Source organism: Camarhynchus parvulus, chromosome 2 (assembly GCF_901933205.1).
Source record: "Camarhynchus parvulus chromosome 2, STF_HiC, whole genome shotgun sequence".
Classification (NCBI taxonomy): Eukaryota; Metazoa; Chordata; class Aves; order Passeriformes; family Thraupidae; genus Camarhynchus; species Camarhynchus parvulus.
This window is the reverse complement of record NC_044572.1, coordinates 21,783,111-21,801,198: the sequence shown is the minus strand read 5'-3', so window position 1 is coordinate 21,801,198 and position 18,088 is coordinate 21,783,111. Positions and strand designations below refer to the sequence as shown.

General features: G+C 39.0%; 1 protein-coding gene across 6 annotated transcripts in view; it reads right to left on the bottom strand.

Annotated features, from left to right (window-relative positions):
* ADAM22 (ADAM metallopeptidase domain 22) overlaps window positions 1–18,088 on the bottom strand; it is a 129,685-nt gene that overhangs the window by 107,753 nt on the left and 3,844 nt on the right. For all 6 annotated transcript variants that reach the window (XM_030964587.1, XM_030964595.1, XM_030964603.1 and 3 more), the window contains exon 3: window positions 5,688–5,764. In XM_030964587.1, coding sequence (XP_030820447.1) covers window positions 5,688–5,764 — 77 coding nt within the window. The remainder of the gene's footprint in view (window positions 1–5,687; window positions 5,765–18,088) is intronic.

The following is an 18,088-nucleotide window of genomic DNA, read 5'->3' as shown; positions in this document are numbered from 1 at the left end:
AGTGTTGGAGACCATTTGCCAAGAGAAATTACAGGCAAAGTTTCAGCAGTTTGTCTCATGAAAAAACTGACACTTGTCTGTCAAGATGACTTTTATTTTGCTTCTCTTTTCAGAATTTTTTGATGAAGTTTACAATCTGATCCCGTAAGGTTTGCAAAATCCTAGTTAAAAGGCATTTCTAATAAACATTCCCCACAAGGCATGAGGAATGTCTGTATCCTTCTCAGCAGTAGCTGCAAAACACATTCTGTGGTAAAGCAAAACAATCCAATTTCTGGGGTGCCAGGAACGCTGCAGTATCACTAACCAGAAATAATTTAAACTGAGATTGGCATATACAAAAAAATCTATCAATATTTTCTGAATAAGCTTTTTTGGTTTTGCCTACCTTTTAATAAACTAAGAGAAAAGGGTGTTATTTTCCACATAGAGAATAGAATTATTGAAGAGTTTTTAAAAATTGCCTCATATGTAATCTTTCAGCCTTCTGAAAATAGTTGATCATGACAACCATCAATTTATAGTGTCCTGCTCCTTCAGGACATGGGCAAGTGCTCAGTTGGAACAGATGACGTGTGAGCTTCCTGAAGTGGCAGAGTTTCTGATCACCCAGCCTACTACTTCTGTATAGATTAAACTTCCACTAAAACATGGACCAAAGTAATTAAATTTGTGTTGTAGGAAGAGAAAGCAGCTGATGGTTTTGCTCCATCCTAGTGACTGACTGTCACCAGGAAGGACAGGGCAGTCCTGAAACACTGAATATAAGGCTGAAATCCTTATTTATGCTTGTAACCCTTCAGAGCACTTCCCCATCACCACAAACCTCAAGATTCCAGGCTACCAATGTGTTCACTCTCACCAAGAAAAGAACATGACCAGGGAGAGCTCTTCTTGTTATAACATGAGAAGCCAAGTCACACACAGGTGGTCAGATGCTTCAGGGAGCTTTCTGAAGGCCAAGGAACTCCTCAGTGTCCACACCGCACCTCAGAAGTGACCACATTTCAAACTCACACTCAAGAAACACTCTCTGCTTGTCTCCATGATGGAGACACCACAGCCTTTATACAAAGGGTGATGCTGCAGCATCGTCTTTCTTGCCCATCGTGGTTTCCACTAAGTGAACCTGGGGTGATCCCCCCACGTCAGAGCCCATCCAGCCTCCAGACAAGCACAAAAACTACAGTTTTTCCAACTACCCATCCAGCAGCACGCTCCTTCTAAACCCAGCCCACAACCACAGCCTGCTTCGGGCCATCATGACATCAGGTCTCAGCTGCTTCACTCATGAACAAACATGGCCTGGCTCAGGTGCTCTAAGACAGATACACGTGAGCAAAAGGGATTCAAAGAGGCTTTCAGAAACGTGTGCCACGTCCTGATGAGCTCTGCTGCTTAATGACATAGTTACAACACAAGAGGAGAGTGTAAATGGTTGTGTGACTACATTTAAGAAGAAATATTCTACATTAAAAAAGAAACAGCCATTTGCTGAGCCACAGATGCCACCACAGGATTAAAATCTTTAAGGGGAAGGAATTAAAATAAGGAAATGAGGAAGCACACTTCATTGCTGTGGGACTCCTGCATAGGTCTGGGTCAGTGGCTGGACACCTGTGGAGGGTGGGAAGGCTGGAGCAGCACCTGCCTGTGCTGCTGGCCAGCCTTGGCTCTGCCATTGCTGGAGGCAGCACTAATCAGAATAGCCAGAGAAAACAGCTCCATTGGATGCAGCCCTGAACGCGTACGGATACCGAGGCAACGGACTCATAAACACACCGAACAACTAATGCATCCCTAACCTCTGCCTAAGGCATTGAACCTCTTAAAAATACAGCTGATTTGATCTGAGAGCTCCTTTGTAAATGCTACAGCCAGTTGAACAGGCGAGGAAAGTTAAAAAGAAACACTGTATCTTAGAAAAAAAGCTCATTGTAGAAACACTACGGCAACTCGGGAAAAAAGGAGGGAGAAAGAATGGGGATGTGTATGGAGAAAACACCACCATCACTAAGGAAAACTAAAAAAGGGAAATTACACTGTAATTTTAACAGCTTATTATTACTTTCTATTGTCATTACAGGTTATACGTCAGGATATTTTACATCTGCATTTTATGTGAACAAATGCGCATTCACAACTGGTTGAGATCCAAAATAAGCAAGAACACGGATTTCAGTGTTAAACGGCCACCCTTTAATGCCAGTTGGAAATTTTTTCATTTCCTTCCTCTCACTTACACCCAGGACTTGCAGAATGCTCCTGTCCTGGGCCTCAGTTTTCCTGATGTGTGAAATGTTGATGCAAGGTCCACTTCTGTATTTTCCTGCCCAGGTCCTGTATCTTTGCTGCTTGTTTCACTGCAGAAATCAGTGAGCCTCTGGTTGCAGGCCACTGCTCTGGGAGGTGGCAGAAGAAGGGAAAGTTGCTTCAACTAGTACCCCGAATCAATAGCAGCAAGGGAAGCGAAGAGGTAAAATCAGGCAATGGGGGAAGAGAGAAAAGTAGGACACCATGAATGTTTCTGCCAGCCTCAACTGTGAGTGCACAGAAAGTTGACAACGAAACAGTTAAAGAAATATAAGAAATTTGTGCACTACCCGTGGTGGTGGCTAAGTGGACAACTATTCCTGATGGAAAAAGAAGACAAAGAAATGTGCGACTCTAGAGAACTGAATAAGAACAGAGATGGAAAATACACAAACACAACAGAATCTAAAATAAAATAGGGTACACAACAGGAGTATGTATAAAACAGCACAGGCAAATGCAGCAGAGGGAACAGAGAAGCTGACAGATAAAAATATGGATTTGAAAATAATAGAGAAAATAACACCCACGTGGAAAGCAGCAAAAGAAGAAAAAATATTTGCAGAAAAGCATCTGGAGTCAGGAGAATATTTTAATTTCTGATTTTTTTTAAGCTCCTCATTTGCTACTCTCATTTTAATTTTGAACTTTTTTCCTCCATAAATTGGGGAACCATATGGGAGAATGAACACTTTCACTGTGACTGACCTCCACTGATATTGTAATACAGATGATGCTCAGGTATATTCAGGTACACTAAGCTGTAAACAACATGAAGACTCCAAGAAAGGAGATTGACATAGGCAAGGAGTGGCCCTCCTTTCTGATAATCTATGTATTTTAAATTATTTCTCCCCTTGTGTCCCCCATACCACCTTTAACATTTCTCAAACATGTATTACACATAGGAGCTAATTTTACCACAGGAGCCTGTTTCAGCATACTTTAGATATTAGCAGAGGTTCAGTTATTAATACCAAACTGATATTTTTTGCAGAGGATAACTAAAATCTTGCATCTTGCTGCTTACAGGAATTTAACTACTTTTCAACTATAGAGCTACTATGGTCTAAATATACACACAGAATATAATATGGAGAGTAAGAAAAGGAAAAAAAATATTTACAACCTTCTGAATGAAAGATTTTTTTCACAGGAATGATAATTAAAAATACATTTTAAATGTTGCTCTGGTATAGTTGGCCCCCTTTATATTTGATGATCTGCAAATGATATTGCAGAGGTAGTTTAAAAGTTGATTTAGACATGATAGCAGCCAAACATCTTGATTTCTTTTGCAGCCTTCTTCTTTTCATTTTGCACAATTTTTGATAGAATTTCTTTCATTTTATAAAAAGTTAATCTCTTTAATATTGAGTTAGATTCCAGCACTCTCAAGAACAATAAGAACGCATTTTGACAGTCTTACCATACACATACTTGTGCAATATCATCCAAGACAATAAAAGAATCACACAAAAATGGCACTCAGCTCAAAACAGACAAAATGTTAAACATATGTTTGTGTGTCTATGTGCATAAACAAAAATTCTACCTAGAAGTTTCCTTACACATACAAAGCTGCAGCTCATAAAATCAAAGCCTTAACTTCTCTTTTCATAGACCATTAGTAAATGTGTTTACTTTTTTTAAGATGACCTGAAGTTTATACTGTAAGGACAATACTGACATTTTAGAAACTAACTGTGACCACACCATTAACCTGCCAAACTAAAACAGGTTTTTGCAGCCTACTCTCAGTGAGGTATAAATATGTATAAAAAAATTCTACTTCCAAGAAACATTTCAGTGTCAAGGATTTAGTGTTTTTCAGCAGGAAATTCTTCCTCTATAACTGTTTTAAAATGCAGTTGTTGAAAAATCATACTTCTTAAGCAGCCTCTTGCCTTCTCCTTCCAGCAACAGTGTCTCCACTGTCTGTAACCAGCAGGGATTCACACGTGCTTTTTAACGAATGTCAACACATGTAAAGAAATTGCCACTGTTTCAAGTTTATTTACAAGTGAAAAAAATGAACCTGATATTTGAGTGGATGTCATTGCAATCTGAACAGTTCATCTTTACAGCAGAAAATCTTGCAGCAATTGCATGCAAACTCTTACACCAAACCACAAAACATTGTGTTCAATTATCAGGAGCTGAATTACTTAACAAAACACTTCTATTTACTCCATTATTTATTCTCTTTTCACTTCAGGACAGAAAAGCAAAGCAACTCCTATGTTAAAACAGCTGTGCTAAAAGACTACTGCAAAAACTCATTAGTGAAAGCTACACACCAGATTTCACTGTAAGTTTACTATTGTTCAATCTCTCCTCATGGACTGAAGTTCACAGTGCTACTGCCTTACAATGCTTCTCTGTTCCCAAAGGCTGTAAACACATCTGGAGAAACTTAATTCCCAAGTATTCATTGTTTTTTGAGGATTAGCTGTTGTGCAATTGATGTATCTTCAGTACTTTATGCTTGGTTATTAAAATTCTCAGAGCTACCAGTTATGGGGAGATCCCCCTTTTAATATCCTGGGATGCTCTGTCTGAAGTTTGTAATTTGCTTTTAAGGTAAACTGGCAGAAGCAAGGCCATACCTGGAGGGCTGTGTCCAGTTCTGCCTCCTGAGAACAAGAGAGACACACAGCTCCTGATGCAAGTCCAGCAGAAGGTAACAAAGATGATTCAAGGACAGGGGCATTTCTCTTAGGAGGAAAGGCTGAGAGAGCTGGGCCAGTTCAGCCTTGAGAAGAGAAAATTGAAAGGGGACCTCACCACTGTCTTCAAGTATCTGAAGGGAGGGTGCCCAGAGGATGGACCAGGCTCTTCTTGGTGCTGCCACGTAATAGGACAAGAGGCAACATGCAGAACCTGATGCACAGGAAGTGCCACTCAAATATGAGGAAGAACTTCTTTAGTGTGCAGGTGATGGAGCACTGGAACAGAATGTCCAGAGAGGGTGTGGAGTCCCTCACTGGAGATATTCAAGAATCATCTGGACACAATCCTGTGCCATGTGCTCTAGGATAACCCTGCATGGGTAGGGTGGTTAGACCAGATGACCCACTGGTCCCTTTCAACCTGAACCATTCTGTGATTCTGTGATTCTGTGAAGTGAAATTATGCTACTAAAATGGTAGTTATACTGGAATAGGTACCAAGTAGTAACAATGGGAATATCAAAGCCTACAATGCTACTTAAGAAAGTAACAGAAGAACATAAAATAATACACTATAAATTAACTCAATACCTAAAATCATATTTTTGCTATAATACATCCTCTAAAGACTCCACTGGAAAATTACATTTCACAGGCACCAGGTCTTGGACAAATGTAGTGTAAGATACAGTCATTACTTACTGGTTTAGTGTCACATCTAAGATGAAAGATGATCCAAAGGCATCAACCTGGAAGCTGGCTCGAGCAATGTGGGTAGACTGCAATATGGAAAAGACTGGAATTATTATTAAGTAATGGGAAAACCTTTTGTACTGGTTTAAGAATGCAGAAACAAAATATACACAGTAAGTAAAAATATGTCATTAACCAAATAAAAATGCATTGAAACAGACAAAGCAGTCTATGATAATGAATAAAAGATCAGTTTTCTGAATCTATGAGACTTATTCAAGAATTCCCAACAACACAATCTGTGACTCAGAGCAGGCCCCCATCTTAACCCATCTACAGTAGGGAACAGCTCTTCAAATTCCCATCCTGGGCAAAACTTCCCAGCAAAGGGAAGTGAGCCCTCCCCTGGCTCATGTGTTCCTTATAGTGACTCTGGACAGAGACCAAAGAGAACAGCTGAGACATGACTGGCTTGGTCAGACAACTGTACTCTCACAAATCTCACCAACACAGCCTGAAAGAAACTGTTCATCCACACAGACTCTCATACAGCGAGGGGATAGCAATGGGCTAAAATATAATTAGCTGCATTTTCTGTAAAACTCTGACTCACAACCCTCTAAAAGGTTCCCAAAACTCCAAACCCTTGAGCAGCTACTAAAACCAAAAAACGGATGGTAGAGAAACAGCTTGCTTGCTTGCTTGCTTGCTTTTCTTCTTTTCTTTACCATATATTCTCCCCAAATGGTTCCTTTAATTCAGTCCTATAGCAGACAAACATGGGAACACTTTGTAAGTCTCAACTGCCAGAAACAAGAGGGTTTTTTTAGTAGTAGTGGAAGAAAATACTCAGCTATCCAATAGAAATGCAACACTTGTTTCTAGACCTGAAAACACCCAAGAAAGGGAACAGCCATGTTATTTAACCAATTAATTAGAAAGCTGCTTGGAGACATTTTGGAACAGTATCAACTTTGTTCCTATTTTGTTTCCATTGAAATGTGCACATTAAGATTAGAAGCATGTAGACAGAGGACCTAAGAGGAAACGCTGAAGAGCCACTCACGACTCCAAACTACACTTCTCCAAATAAACATAATACAGGATAGTACAACTGTAACAAATGATTTATTGAAAACTGTGGGAAACACAGGGCAGGATGGGATAATGTGAATCATCAAATTAACTCTTTCTAAAACTACTGGCAGGCTTTCAATAGGCATTAAATCCAGAAGAGCTGAGAATACCAGCTTCCTTGGAAAAGAACAGCAGCAATGAAAAGGAAAGTTGAGGGAATCATGACATTTTTGTTTATTACATCTTTTAGTTGCCTCACAGCAAAATTTTCTTGTTATGTCTACATATATAAGCAGGAGCATTAATAAATAAAAAAGACAACAACCATGAATACATATATACAAACAGATGAATCCTTTAAAAAACCCAGAAGTCAGGACAGTTTCTCTTACTAGAGGATGCTCAGGCTGAGTGCCCTCTATAAAAATGCCTGTCTGTGTCTCTACTGTGGAGTTGCACACAAAATTGCATGACAAGAAACTCTACACATTTACATTACACTTCAGAAGGATGCAGTAAAACTGGAAAGCTCCTTAGAAGGCACCTCAATAGATAAAACTCAGTGTCAAATATCCTCTTGTCTATCTAACCTGCTTTGTAACACAGTCCACCAGGTCTCTGCTAAGTGGTTCTTTATGGATAATTTATCATCTTTTTTGAACAAATGTATCATTTTCCACCAAATTAATATATATATATTACATATAGTTTACCTTATCTGGGTAAATAATAGGTGGTTAATTACCATCAATATTAAAAGTCTACTTTCTATCAAAAAGAAAGCATAAAGAAATTAAAAAGCAAATAAACAAACAAAAAATACACATCAAGCTGGCATCTGCAATGACACCCACAGAATGTGCAGACACCCACAGCACATATGGCACCCACATGCAGGACCATCACTTAGCTGCTTCTGGCCTGCAGCAGCTAGTGCAACCATAAATACAACAAAGACAACCATCAACAAATTACCACGTTACCACTGTTGTTTCTTTTCCACCTGTCAGGCAGCAGAGTCTGCTTTGAATGGTTTTAAAATTTCATCTTCTCTTGCTAGATGTGAATTTTCAGGCTGCTGTTCACAAACAGGATGTGACAGGCCAAGAATCAAGTAAGGTACAAGGGACCAATGGCAGTTCTGTCATTCCCTTGTTCCACTGCAGCCCATTTGCTGACCTTAGCTAACCTTCATTCATCCACCTGCACTGCAGCAACTGCTTTCTGATCAAAGGAGTAAGGACAGTCCAGTCTTTTGATTCTCATCATTACATTTTTAAATTCAAAGAACATTCTACAGCATTTTATCATTCCTGCTTGTTAACAACATAGCTACATATGCCATCATTTAGATCTCTACACAGAGTACAACCAAGTCTTCTATATGACCATATGTTGGTACCAGAAGAGAATTAGTGAGTAAGAAAGAATATAAAAAGCCTAGTTTGGATTTCTAAATGCACATATATTAAATGCACATATATTAAATGTAACATTTGTCATTAAAATATATCCACTTCAGAGCCCATCAGAGCAAAAATTACTCCATTGTTTCGGTTTGGTTTGGCTTTTAACTGCTAGGTATATTGCACCATATCGATTTGGTCTGGGAGATTTCCTCTCTTGAACACATCTCTAAGATAAACAACTACAAGCTAATGTATTTCTAAGGTGACCCTGGACCACAGTTGTTCCCTGAGAGAAACTGTTAATGTGGATTTAAGGGAGAAAATATGTATGAATAAATTAATATGAAAAACATTACACAGACCTAACCACTCCCCAAGATACATTATGCCAACCCAGAAACTTACCATTAAGTTTAAGCTCAAGTGCAATCAAGTGTATCTCAAGGGTATTTCAAGCCTACCAAGATACCAAGACATTTTGGATAGCCTGACAAACTCATCCCTTTCCAGAAACTGCATCCCTTCCTGACACGTTTGTAAAGCACCACCACACTGCACACTGTGGGGCTGCTGCCAAAAATGAACAGTTCTGCCCCATCCTGGCAATGTGTTCCCACCAACTCTCCCTTGTCAGCTCATGTGGCTAGCCAGCAAGTCAGATCAGCAGCAGAAAATTAATCACCACTTGGAGATTTTTCTGGTTTTTGTCAGACAAATAAACTGATCTAAATAAACCACAAGGTAGATGCAATAGAAAGAAGTCAAATGGGACACCCAAGAGAGAATGAAGAGGAAGACAGATTCTCCCTTTCAGCTAAAAATCTCATCCACCATAACAAAAAACTGCACCTCAAGAATTCCAGACAATGCACTTTTTAGGTTAACAGTTCTTCTAAATATCTGTTTAAGAACCACAAAATAAAGAAATGGATTTTAAAATGTCTTGGGTCTGCATTATCTTTAAGCACCTCTACCTGCCTGCTCAGTGAGTAGGTAAAATGGCCAGCTGCAAAGGAGCTTACATTCATGGACATATATCAATAAAAAAGCCCAAATGAGTACTTTTCCATCTACACCACCTCAGTCAAGCAGAAGTTACAAGAAAAATACCTGCAAAGCCTTCTTTGAACCACCAAAGCAAGACAATAAACTATGTTGTTCAATTCTGAAACCCAAGAACTCAGAGAATGTGAGGCTTTTGCAACAACCATCAGCTTGACACATCAGTGGCTGACAACTGGTCATGAAAGGGGAGTTCCTGGAGACCAGAAGATGCACTCAGTGCAGGACATGAACAAGAGCCAGGAAAGAAGAATTGAACAACTTAATGGAAGAGTGCAATGCAATGCAATGCTTCTGACACAAACAAAAGGTTCTGAAATTTTTATGTCATGCAACTGAAGAAGAAAAATACCAATAACAGCTCTGAAATCAGCTGCTTCAGATGCAATACTTAGTACTTAGTGGTGCATAAATTGCACTGACATGCAAAGTCCACTACAGAAAATACTGAACACCCCATGCACCTAATGCAACTATGCGGAGCTAACTTCTGTTAAAGACTGTGAAGTTTAAGCATGTCAGTGAATGTCTGAAAGGAATCAAGAGTAAATGGAGTGGAAAAGATTATTTCAAATCACTAAGCACAAAGATATTTTATCTAAAGCAAAGATTAAAAGCTTGAATTCTACAAAACAAAAGTGGCATGCAAACCTTTCTGCCAAACCAAGAGCAATGTGATTCCAATTATTTTAAATCACCTGCTCCATGCCTCAGGGATCACTGCAGTAATAGAGGAGATGGACAATCAGTACCAAATATGACTATTTATCACCACAAAGAAACAACAGAATAATGATGTCCCTTCGGTACTCCTGCTGGGGATCAGATTTCTCCAGACCCTGGCCCCAAAGAATGAGCATCTGCAAAGGGAACAAACGCATCAGCTACAACCAATGCACACCACCACAGATCAACGTCGGGGCACTGCTCTGGAGGTAACCTTAAATGTATCCCAAAGATTTCCATTTCAAATAGGGCAAATATCTTAACCACCAGTGAAACATTTACAAGCTATGCACTTTCTGGAATAACCAAACTCACAAGAATTTTAAAGGGAAAAATGTAGACATTTTCCTCACATTGTGTATAATTAGCTGAGTATTGAAAGCAGCACAGTAATACGATGACTAATATTTTCCCTCAAAAAATAAGGAAAGATAATTAAAAACTTGTTGTGATGCAATGTGTAATTCATCATAACATGTTTCTTCCTTGAGAAGTATCCTTAATAAAGCACTTAGATGCTTTTAAATAAGTTTTGCTGGAAGAGATTACAAAAATTTCTGTCAAAAATGAACAAATCTTGTAAAAATTGAGGAGAAAATCCTATTTATATGTTTGCCCTTTGATGTAAAAAATTTCTATCTACTACTATATATAGCATTGTAGTTTCTAATTAAAAGATTCTGATCAATTTTGTCAACTTGAAAGAAAAGCATCAAGAGAATCAAGAGATAAAATAATACAGGATGTTACAGGAAGAAAAAGCTTTAAAAGTGTGCTTCAGAGGTTGTAAGAACAATGAGATTTTATAGCAGACATTTCATGAGTCAGTCACATTTACAAAGTAATAGATTCCTTAGATATTAATTTAATTTCCCCTCCCCCATTTCATAGAATAGAAACCTCAGCTTGTTGACAGTCCCTTGAGTGTGTATGAAATAATGTAAGTTAAGTTCAGTAAGGACACAGATAAGCCAGTGGGAAATCAAAATAAATATATTCATGAAATTAAATGAAAAGTACACTAAAATTTTATGTAGATTTACCTACATTTGCTGTTTTGAAAATAATCATTACAAATAAATTTATGCTAGAGTAGAGAAATACAGTGCCAATTAGGACTCTATAATAGGACACATAAAATGTACACACTCTAAAAAGAAAATTTTCAGCCTCAGTTTTGTTGTAATAAATCCAGAGCTATGCAGTATATTGTTGCTTTGTGTAAAATAAGAAATCTCTTCAAAAAATTACTTTTTCACATGTACTGGGAAGAAAAAAAAAAAAAACTTTTCTAAGAGACAAAATTCAAAAATAAGCCTAGGTCTAATATTAAAAATATGCATTTCAAGTCAAAGAATCTTCTTTCAAAAATACACAATAAAATGTAACTGCAAAATTATTTCCTCAGGTCTTCTCCATTGCCATTTGAAAATATCAAACTTGAATCAAAAGTTCAGGATCACTGAACTGGATCCACATATCATAGCATATTAAACAACTGCAAAATCTCTTTTTTAATTTTCCCTAGCATTTTCATAATATTTATAGGCACTCATTTACTGCATTAATCATCAATATTTGACATTCTTCATGCAAGCTCTCTCTTTTTATCCAATGCATAAATCTAAATATCTTTGGGGCATTTGGTGGGGCGGAGTTTATTTAATGAAGAAACTGCAGAATAGGATCATGGTTTGATAAAAATGTTTTTACAACTACCTCTTTGGGGCACATTTAGTAAATCAGTTATTTATCATGAAGCAAAGCTAGAAATAAGAATATATTTTAATAGATGCTTGTTCATTTTTAAGAGCTGGATCACACATCTGTTCTCCATGCCAAGTGAGGGTGGAGCACAGCGAGAGCTAAACAGCATCAGCTAGAGTGGAGTGCCAAGGCCCAGTTCCTTGTGGTCGTAAACATGACCTAAAATAGCTTTTCTCCATATAAACATCATTGTGTCAATGAACCCAAACTCAGAAGCAAGAACCACTTGTACCTCTAAAATGCCAGTAATTAGTCTTCCCAGTAGGAAAAAACATCACAACAAACCCCCCTATTTTGTATATTTGTGTGTTTGAACACAGACACTGTTTGAATTTACTCAATATATATGGGGAAAGAGCACAAGGGAAAAAAGCCCCGAGCACAAACTGATGCAAGGTGTTACACAGGTGCCACTGCTGCAAGGTGTTACACAGGTGTCACTGCTGCAGAGTCAGTGCCTGGGTAGCAGCATGGATCCTTCTGAAAGCTTCTCTTCCTGCTCTCCTTCCTCACCTCCACTTCATCTTTCTCGAAAATTCACCCCAGGTTAAATGTTAAGTGGAACAATGAAGAGACGAAAACTATTGGGCTGTCACTGTCAGCAAACTTAGCACAAGCTACCATTTGATCTCACACATCTAATAGGACAAATTTGGGCAACTGAATGGGCTGCTTCCCAAGAGTCAATCTAACACTTGCTTCCAACACCAGTAAAGCCCTGTGGCACCAGATCTCACACTTGTTGTGCTTTTAAGTCTAGAGGATGATGTTAATTTGATTCTGAAATTTTGTTTATAAGTTTTGATTTCCTATGAGACTAATTACTGCAAGTCTTCAAATCACTGGGAAAGGAAGAACTGCAAGAGCTTTTGGGAAGTCAATTTTTTCCCCTTTTTCTGAAAGGGAAGCAGCAAGAATTCATTTATAAAAGGTTACATCCAACTAGAGTGCCAGAGGTCTTAAATGCATCACTACTGGGGCAAAACCAGAAAACTGGTTACTGCTCAATCTCATGTTTCTAAAATGCACTCAAAAAGGTTCTTCATTAAATGGCATGGGAAAATATGATCAACAAAGAAAAGTCATGAATGAAAATTTGAAAAGTTCAGAATCTTTCCCTGACATTATGCATACAAAACTTTGAGGACCATTGAAGATCACACTCCTTAAACTAAGACAGGGAGTAGAGCAACCAAAGACTCACCCTGTGACCCAGAAACACCAGTTTCCATTGCTCCCCACAGTGACTGTAGTTTTCAGAAAGCCAGATCTAATAGGAAAAGCAACGTACTGGCATGCCTAGGAGTCAGAAAAAATACTACAGCAGCAGTAGTGCAATGTATTCAATCTGCATCACTCAGCAGCCCAGGACATGGCTGCAAACAGAGAGGGAAATTACTTTGTGAAGAAAGATGAGACCAGAGGGAAAGGACTCCAACAAGGACAATCCATCCTCAGTAAAATACCCCTCTGCCTGGCAGTTTCAAGTGGGCAGAACCCAAACGAGGCGCTGCCTGTGCACAGCTGCAGCGCGAGAGGCAAACAAGCAGCACATCACCCATCTGCAGGGGACAGCACAAAACAAGGGCAGCAAGGCACGTGCTGTGGGCAGCCCTTGAGCATGAACCCATCTGTACATCTGTGTCATCTCTCTGGAGAAAGGACTATTGTCCAAGAACACCATTTAGGCAAGAAGGAGAACTCAACGGATCCAACAGTCAGGAGGAGTGAAGGCATTTCCTTTGCTGAAGCAGATGGTGCCTTGAGGTAATTTTTAGCTACGTGTTTTCCAAGCTCTGAAAGGAATCAATAACATTTAAAGGCCCCTTTTCAGCATCTCTTGTAGTCCTCAGAAATGAAGGAACAGCATTCCACTATGACAGAAATCTACAAGTAAGCTACAACCTACATTAAGCTGCCTTTACATTACAAATAAAGCATTCAAATGTAGTAAAAGGAGTCCACACTAACTTTGCTCCTTTATACCAGTATAATAGACCAAACTTTTTTGCAGCAACACAGTGACATATTCCAAACATTTTCAATTGGTTTTCCATTCAGTTTACATACAAATGAAAGCTTACCACTAAAAGATTAGCTCTGCCCATCAGAAGTAACAAGCACTCTTTGACACCTAAAGCCTACCAACATGGTTAACTTCTCCCAGGAATGGACTTTGGGCACCAACAGAAAGTTTACCAACATCCTGTCAGTATTAGAGGCTAACAAAAAGCTTGACAAAACTTGCAGACTCTTAGGCATGCCAATACATTGCTCAATCAATTCCACAGATAATACTTTTTAAATATGACTCACCCTCTACATTCAAGTATCAAAGTCCTGCTTCAAGTTGAAAAGTGTAAGAAAAGCAAATTTCAAAATTGCTTTTCCCCTTGATACAGCCTAGGAGACCAAAATGAAACAACATTTTCACTGTATATATTTTCTGAAACAACTGATGGATGGATTTTTTTCATTCTCACAGAATTGCAGGAGTTGAAATACTCTAAGGAGACATTTCTGGAACAGAGCGTATTCCCACATACTGCTATTCTTCGGGGCAATTTTTGAGCTGTAAGTCAGGGCTCTAGCCTCCACATTCCTCCACACCACACTTTCATTAGAAGGCATTTACCCACACAAATTTTTCTAAACTTTGTATTAATACCACATTCTGGAGTACGCTTTTTATAAAGCAGGTCACTTGCTACAATTCTCTGGTCTGGTAATACCCATTTCACTTAAAAACAAGGAAGAAAGAGAGACGTAAGAGTGAATTTAGCCTAGGTAGAGAAACTGGAGCTGGTCAAATTACCAGATGAATCACCAAATTTCATTGTCTGGGGGCAAATGTACAGCAACAATGCCATGTTTTTAACTTACTTTAACTGAATCAAATTTTCAAGCTGGACTCCTAGTGACTCAACAGTTAAAACAGCTCTATGTCATTGGCCACTTTCTGTGATTTCTTCATAATTCTTCAATTTCAGATGACACTGAATTTCCACTTTTTCCACTTGGACTTACCCAACCGGCCAAGCCCCATCATGGCAGTGCATGCCACAGCCTGGCAGAACACAGCCTGACCGTGTGTACGTGCACTTCAGCCATCTTTCTGTTCAGCTTAACAACAAAGTTTCTGGGAAAAAAACCATAAGCCTTCCTTCACACAGTCCTCCCACTAAAGTATTAAAAGCTTGCACAGATGTAATCTTCAGTGTCCAAAGCTCTCATCTGCACTGAACATGCTTCCATCTGAGGAGAGTGATGTTGTTCCACATCCACACTTGGCTGTGGCTCAGCACAGCTGCCGCTGCACAGTTCACCCCTGCAGCAATGTTTTCTCATCTGCAGATTAATGCAACTATTGCAGTGGCTCCAGAAGAGCACTTTCAGGGAGCATCTGCAGCTATGACAAGCTAAATTTCATGTGACAGACCTCTGCCATCCTGTATGCGCTCCAAAAGACATCTCCACAGAGCAGCGTATCCATACACCATCTAGGAGACCACTGGCATGCCAAAGGAAAGAAGGGAATTAGAGGGACATTGAAGGCTCTCTTGTCTGAAAGTTTTCCACAGACAATTACAGCAAATTTGGCATTGTTTAAAATCAATTACATAAGTCAAAACTAGAGAAAAAGAAGACAGGATGGGAGTCATAGTAATTTTTGGAGATACTGAATACAGCGGTTTTGGGTAACATGTAAAGAACAATTACACTATTTCTAGAAAAAACAATACTGAAAAAATATTGTCTAGTGATGAAAACACTGAACCATAACAGTAGATGAAGAGAAAGATAGATTACATAGGAAGACACCAAAATCCTGTCCAATTTTGATCCTCTGACAGTATTGGATTTCACCCTCTACATCCACAGTTATCCAGACTGAGAATACACATGGGCTTGCGTTGGCAATTAAATCATCTGACATGTGAGCTACTTCCCATGAAGCAGAAGGAAAGTCTGCTTGGGAGAGGCAGCCTTGGCTCAAACCCATGGGAGTGGAAGACAAGGATCCTCATCCTCCAGCCTCTCCAGGGAGGAAACCCGGCGGAAGGCAGCAATAAGCGGAAGGACCACAAACCTCAGCAGAGCTAATTGGAGAGAGCAAAGCACTGAGCCAGTGCTAGCTAGAAGGACCCACAATTTACAGATCTGAACCTTATCAGGCTTTTGAAGATTTTATACAGTTTGATTGACCTTTAAGCACTGTTTGACAGGATAACTGTGATAATGTTTTCACAAGCAGAGCCCTAAAAAAGTTGTTCATTTTGAGTCACTTAAAGACTGGCATGATTATTGGGAAAACTACAAAAGGGACCTGGACTACCAGAAGGATAATATATCTACCATGACCTTTTAACATGAAAGTCCATATTGCTCTTGTGGGAAACATTTCAGAGTGAATCTTAACTTCACATGTAGTTCCTCCAGAATATGGATAAATCTCATCAAAGTTTATCAGACACTGCTCAGGATGCAACACACTTCTACACCATGCATATGTTATAGCTGATTAGCCACTGTAGGAGTCCTAAAACAGGTACACAGTGAAACTGTGGCAGAAAGAATATTCAGTGTGATCCTGCACTCAGGGGCACCAACACAGACCAGGAGTGAATACAGACACATTCATCACCAGAGCTGGAAAGCACTCCTCTGTCAGACTTTGCAGTCACTACACTAATCATGGCAACGAGCAAATGTTGGGAAAATATTTTCTATACAAATTGTTACATCTGAGCCTTTATGATCCTTCTTGGCTGTATATAAGCCTGTTTTATGAGGCTAAGCCATAGCTTTAGGAATATCTCTCTTTTCCAGTCTGCTATGGCACAAGCATGAGAAGATGACACAAAACAACATGAACTCTGAAGCAGCAGCTACCAGAGATTTTTTGCTGGATGATTTTTTGGACTTACATATTTACTGTCATAACAAATCTCATTATCAAGCAGGGAACGACTTTTCCTGATATAAGCTTGCAAAGAAGGATAAATTAGGAATTTGAAATATTCTTTGCCTATAAAATACTAAAACACACTTTGAGTACTTTATAAAAAGGTGTACCTCAGAAACCATAAGACACCCTCAATGTCCTTACATCATTCAATACACAATCTATAGCAAAGTTTAGCTTTCAGCAGTTTTTTTCTTCTTCAGGAAGGCAAGACCTGCATCTAGAGTATGAATATTTTAACCATCATTCACATATTCATAAAATATTGCCATGTTGGTGAAGTATCTTATTGCAGAACTGCATACACTGAACATACAGTAAAGTATCACACACATTTTTCTTAATGCCTTACAAACCTTAAAAGGGAACAAGGCAAGAAGAAAATCAAATTCAGCAATAAACCAAATGCATGTTATTACTCACTATAGCCCCTTTCCCATCTTAGCCTCCTTCCCTTTGGTTTTCTGTTAGGATGATCAAAAATTGTGCCTAAGTTTCTTCAAGTCATTTGATTAAGTGGGCAGAAAATAATTTTTTTAATCAAGCAATTTCTCATGACACTTCTCTTTTTCAGCAGTCATCATCCATCAGTTCCAAACTCTAGAGATATTTTTTAAGCCACTAAACAGTCAGAGATGTTTTTTTAAGAAAAAAAATTACTGCTCGTTGGAGCTACCCAACACAGTAACTTACAATACCAACAGAAATTGACAGCATCAGAACAGAAAGCAAGAGTCAGCAATTTCAGAAGCACCTGCAAAGAGGTGGGATATCCTGTCTGAAGACTAGAGTGAGATGACAATAAATCAGAGAATCCAATAGCAAAGACTAGACAACACTCGAATAACTAATGAAGGTTTCAAATCCAAGAGCAAGCAGAGCTATGTAAACTCAGCATGACAGAGCAAAGATTCTCTGAAACTCATTATTAGCAATAAGAAATAGTTTAAGAAATCTGCAAGCCGCAATTCCAAATAGATGTGTGCAATTGTATCATTTGGTCACAAACAACGCAGGCTGTGGAAGACAAGTAAGTTCTTTGCTGAAAACCACTGACTCACTCTGGACTACAAACAACATGCACTTCTGTCTCCAGATGCAGCTCAGCCCTGGAGCCCCTTCAGGCTCTCCCTACAACCAGGTCATCTTTTACTCTCTTTGAAGGAATCCAATGTATCTTAATGACAGCGGGCAATGAGCAAGTGAAAAACAGCTTGAGAAACAGAAATTGCTATATCATGGATGTCCTGCACAACCAGCAGAGAGGAGTGAATCTCTGTTCATAGCAGGTCAGAACCTTGTTCCCACTGAAAATCATAGCAAATCTCACAAACTTCCATGTTACACTTAGATGTATTAAAAATGGATAATGGTAATAATACAGGCAGTGGGGAGGGATCTTT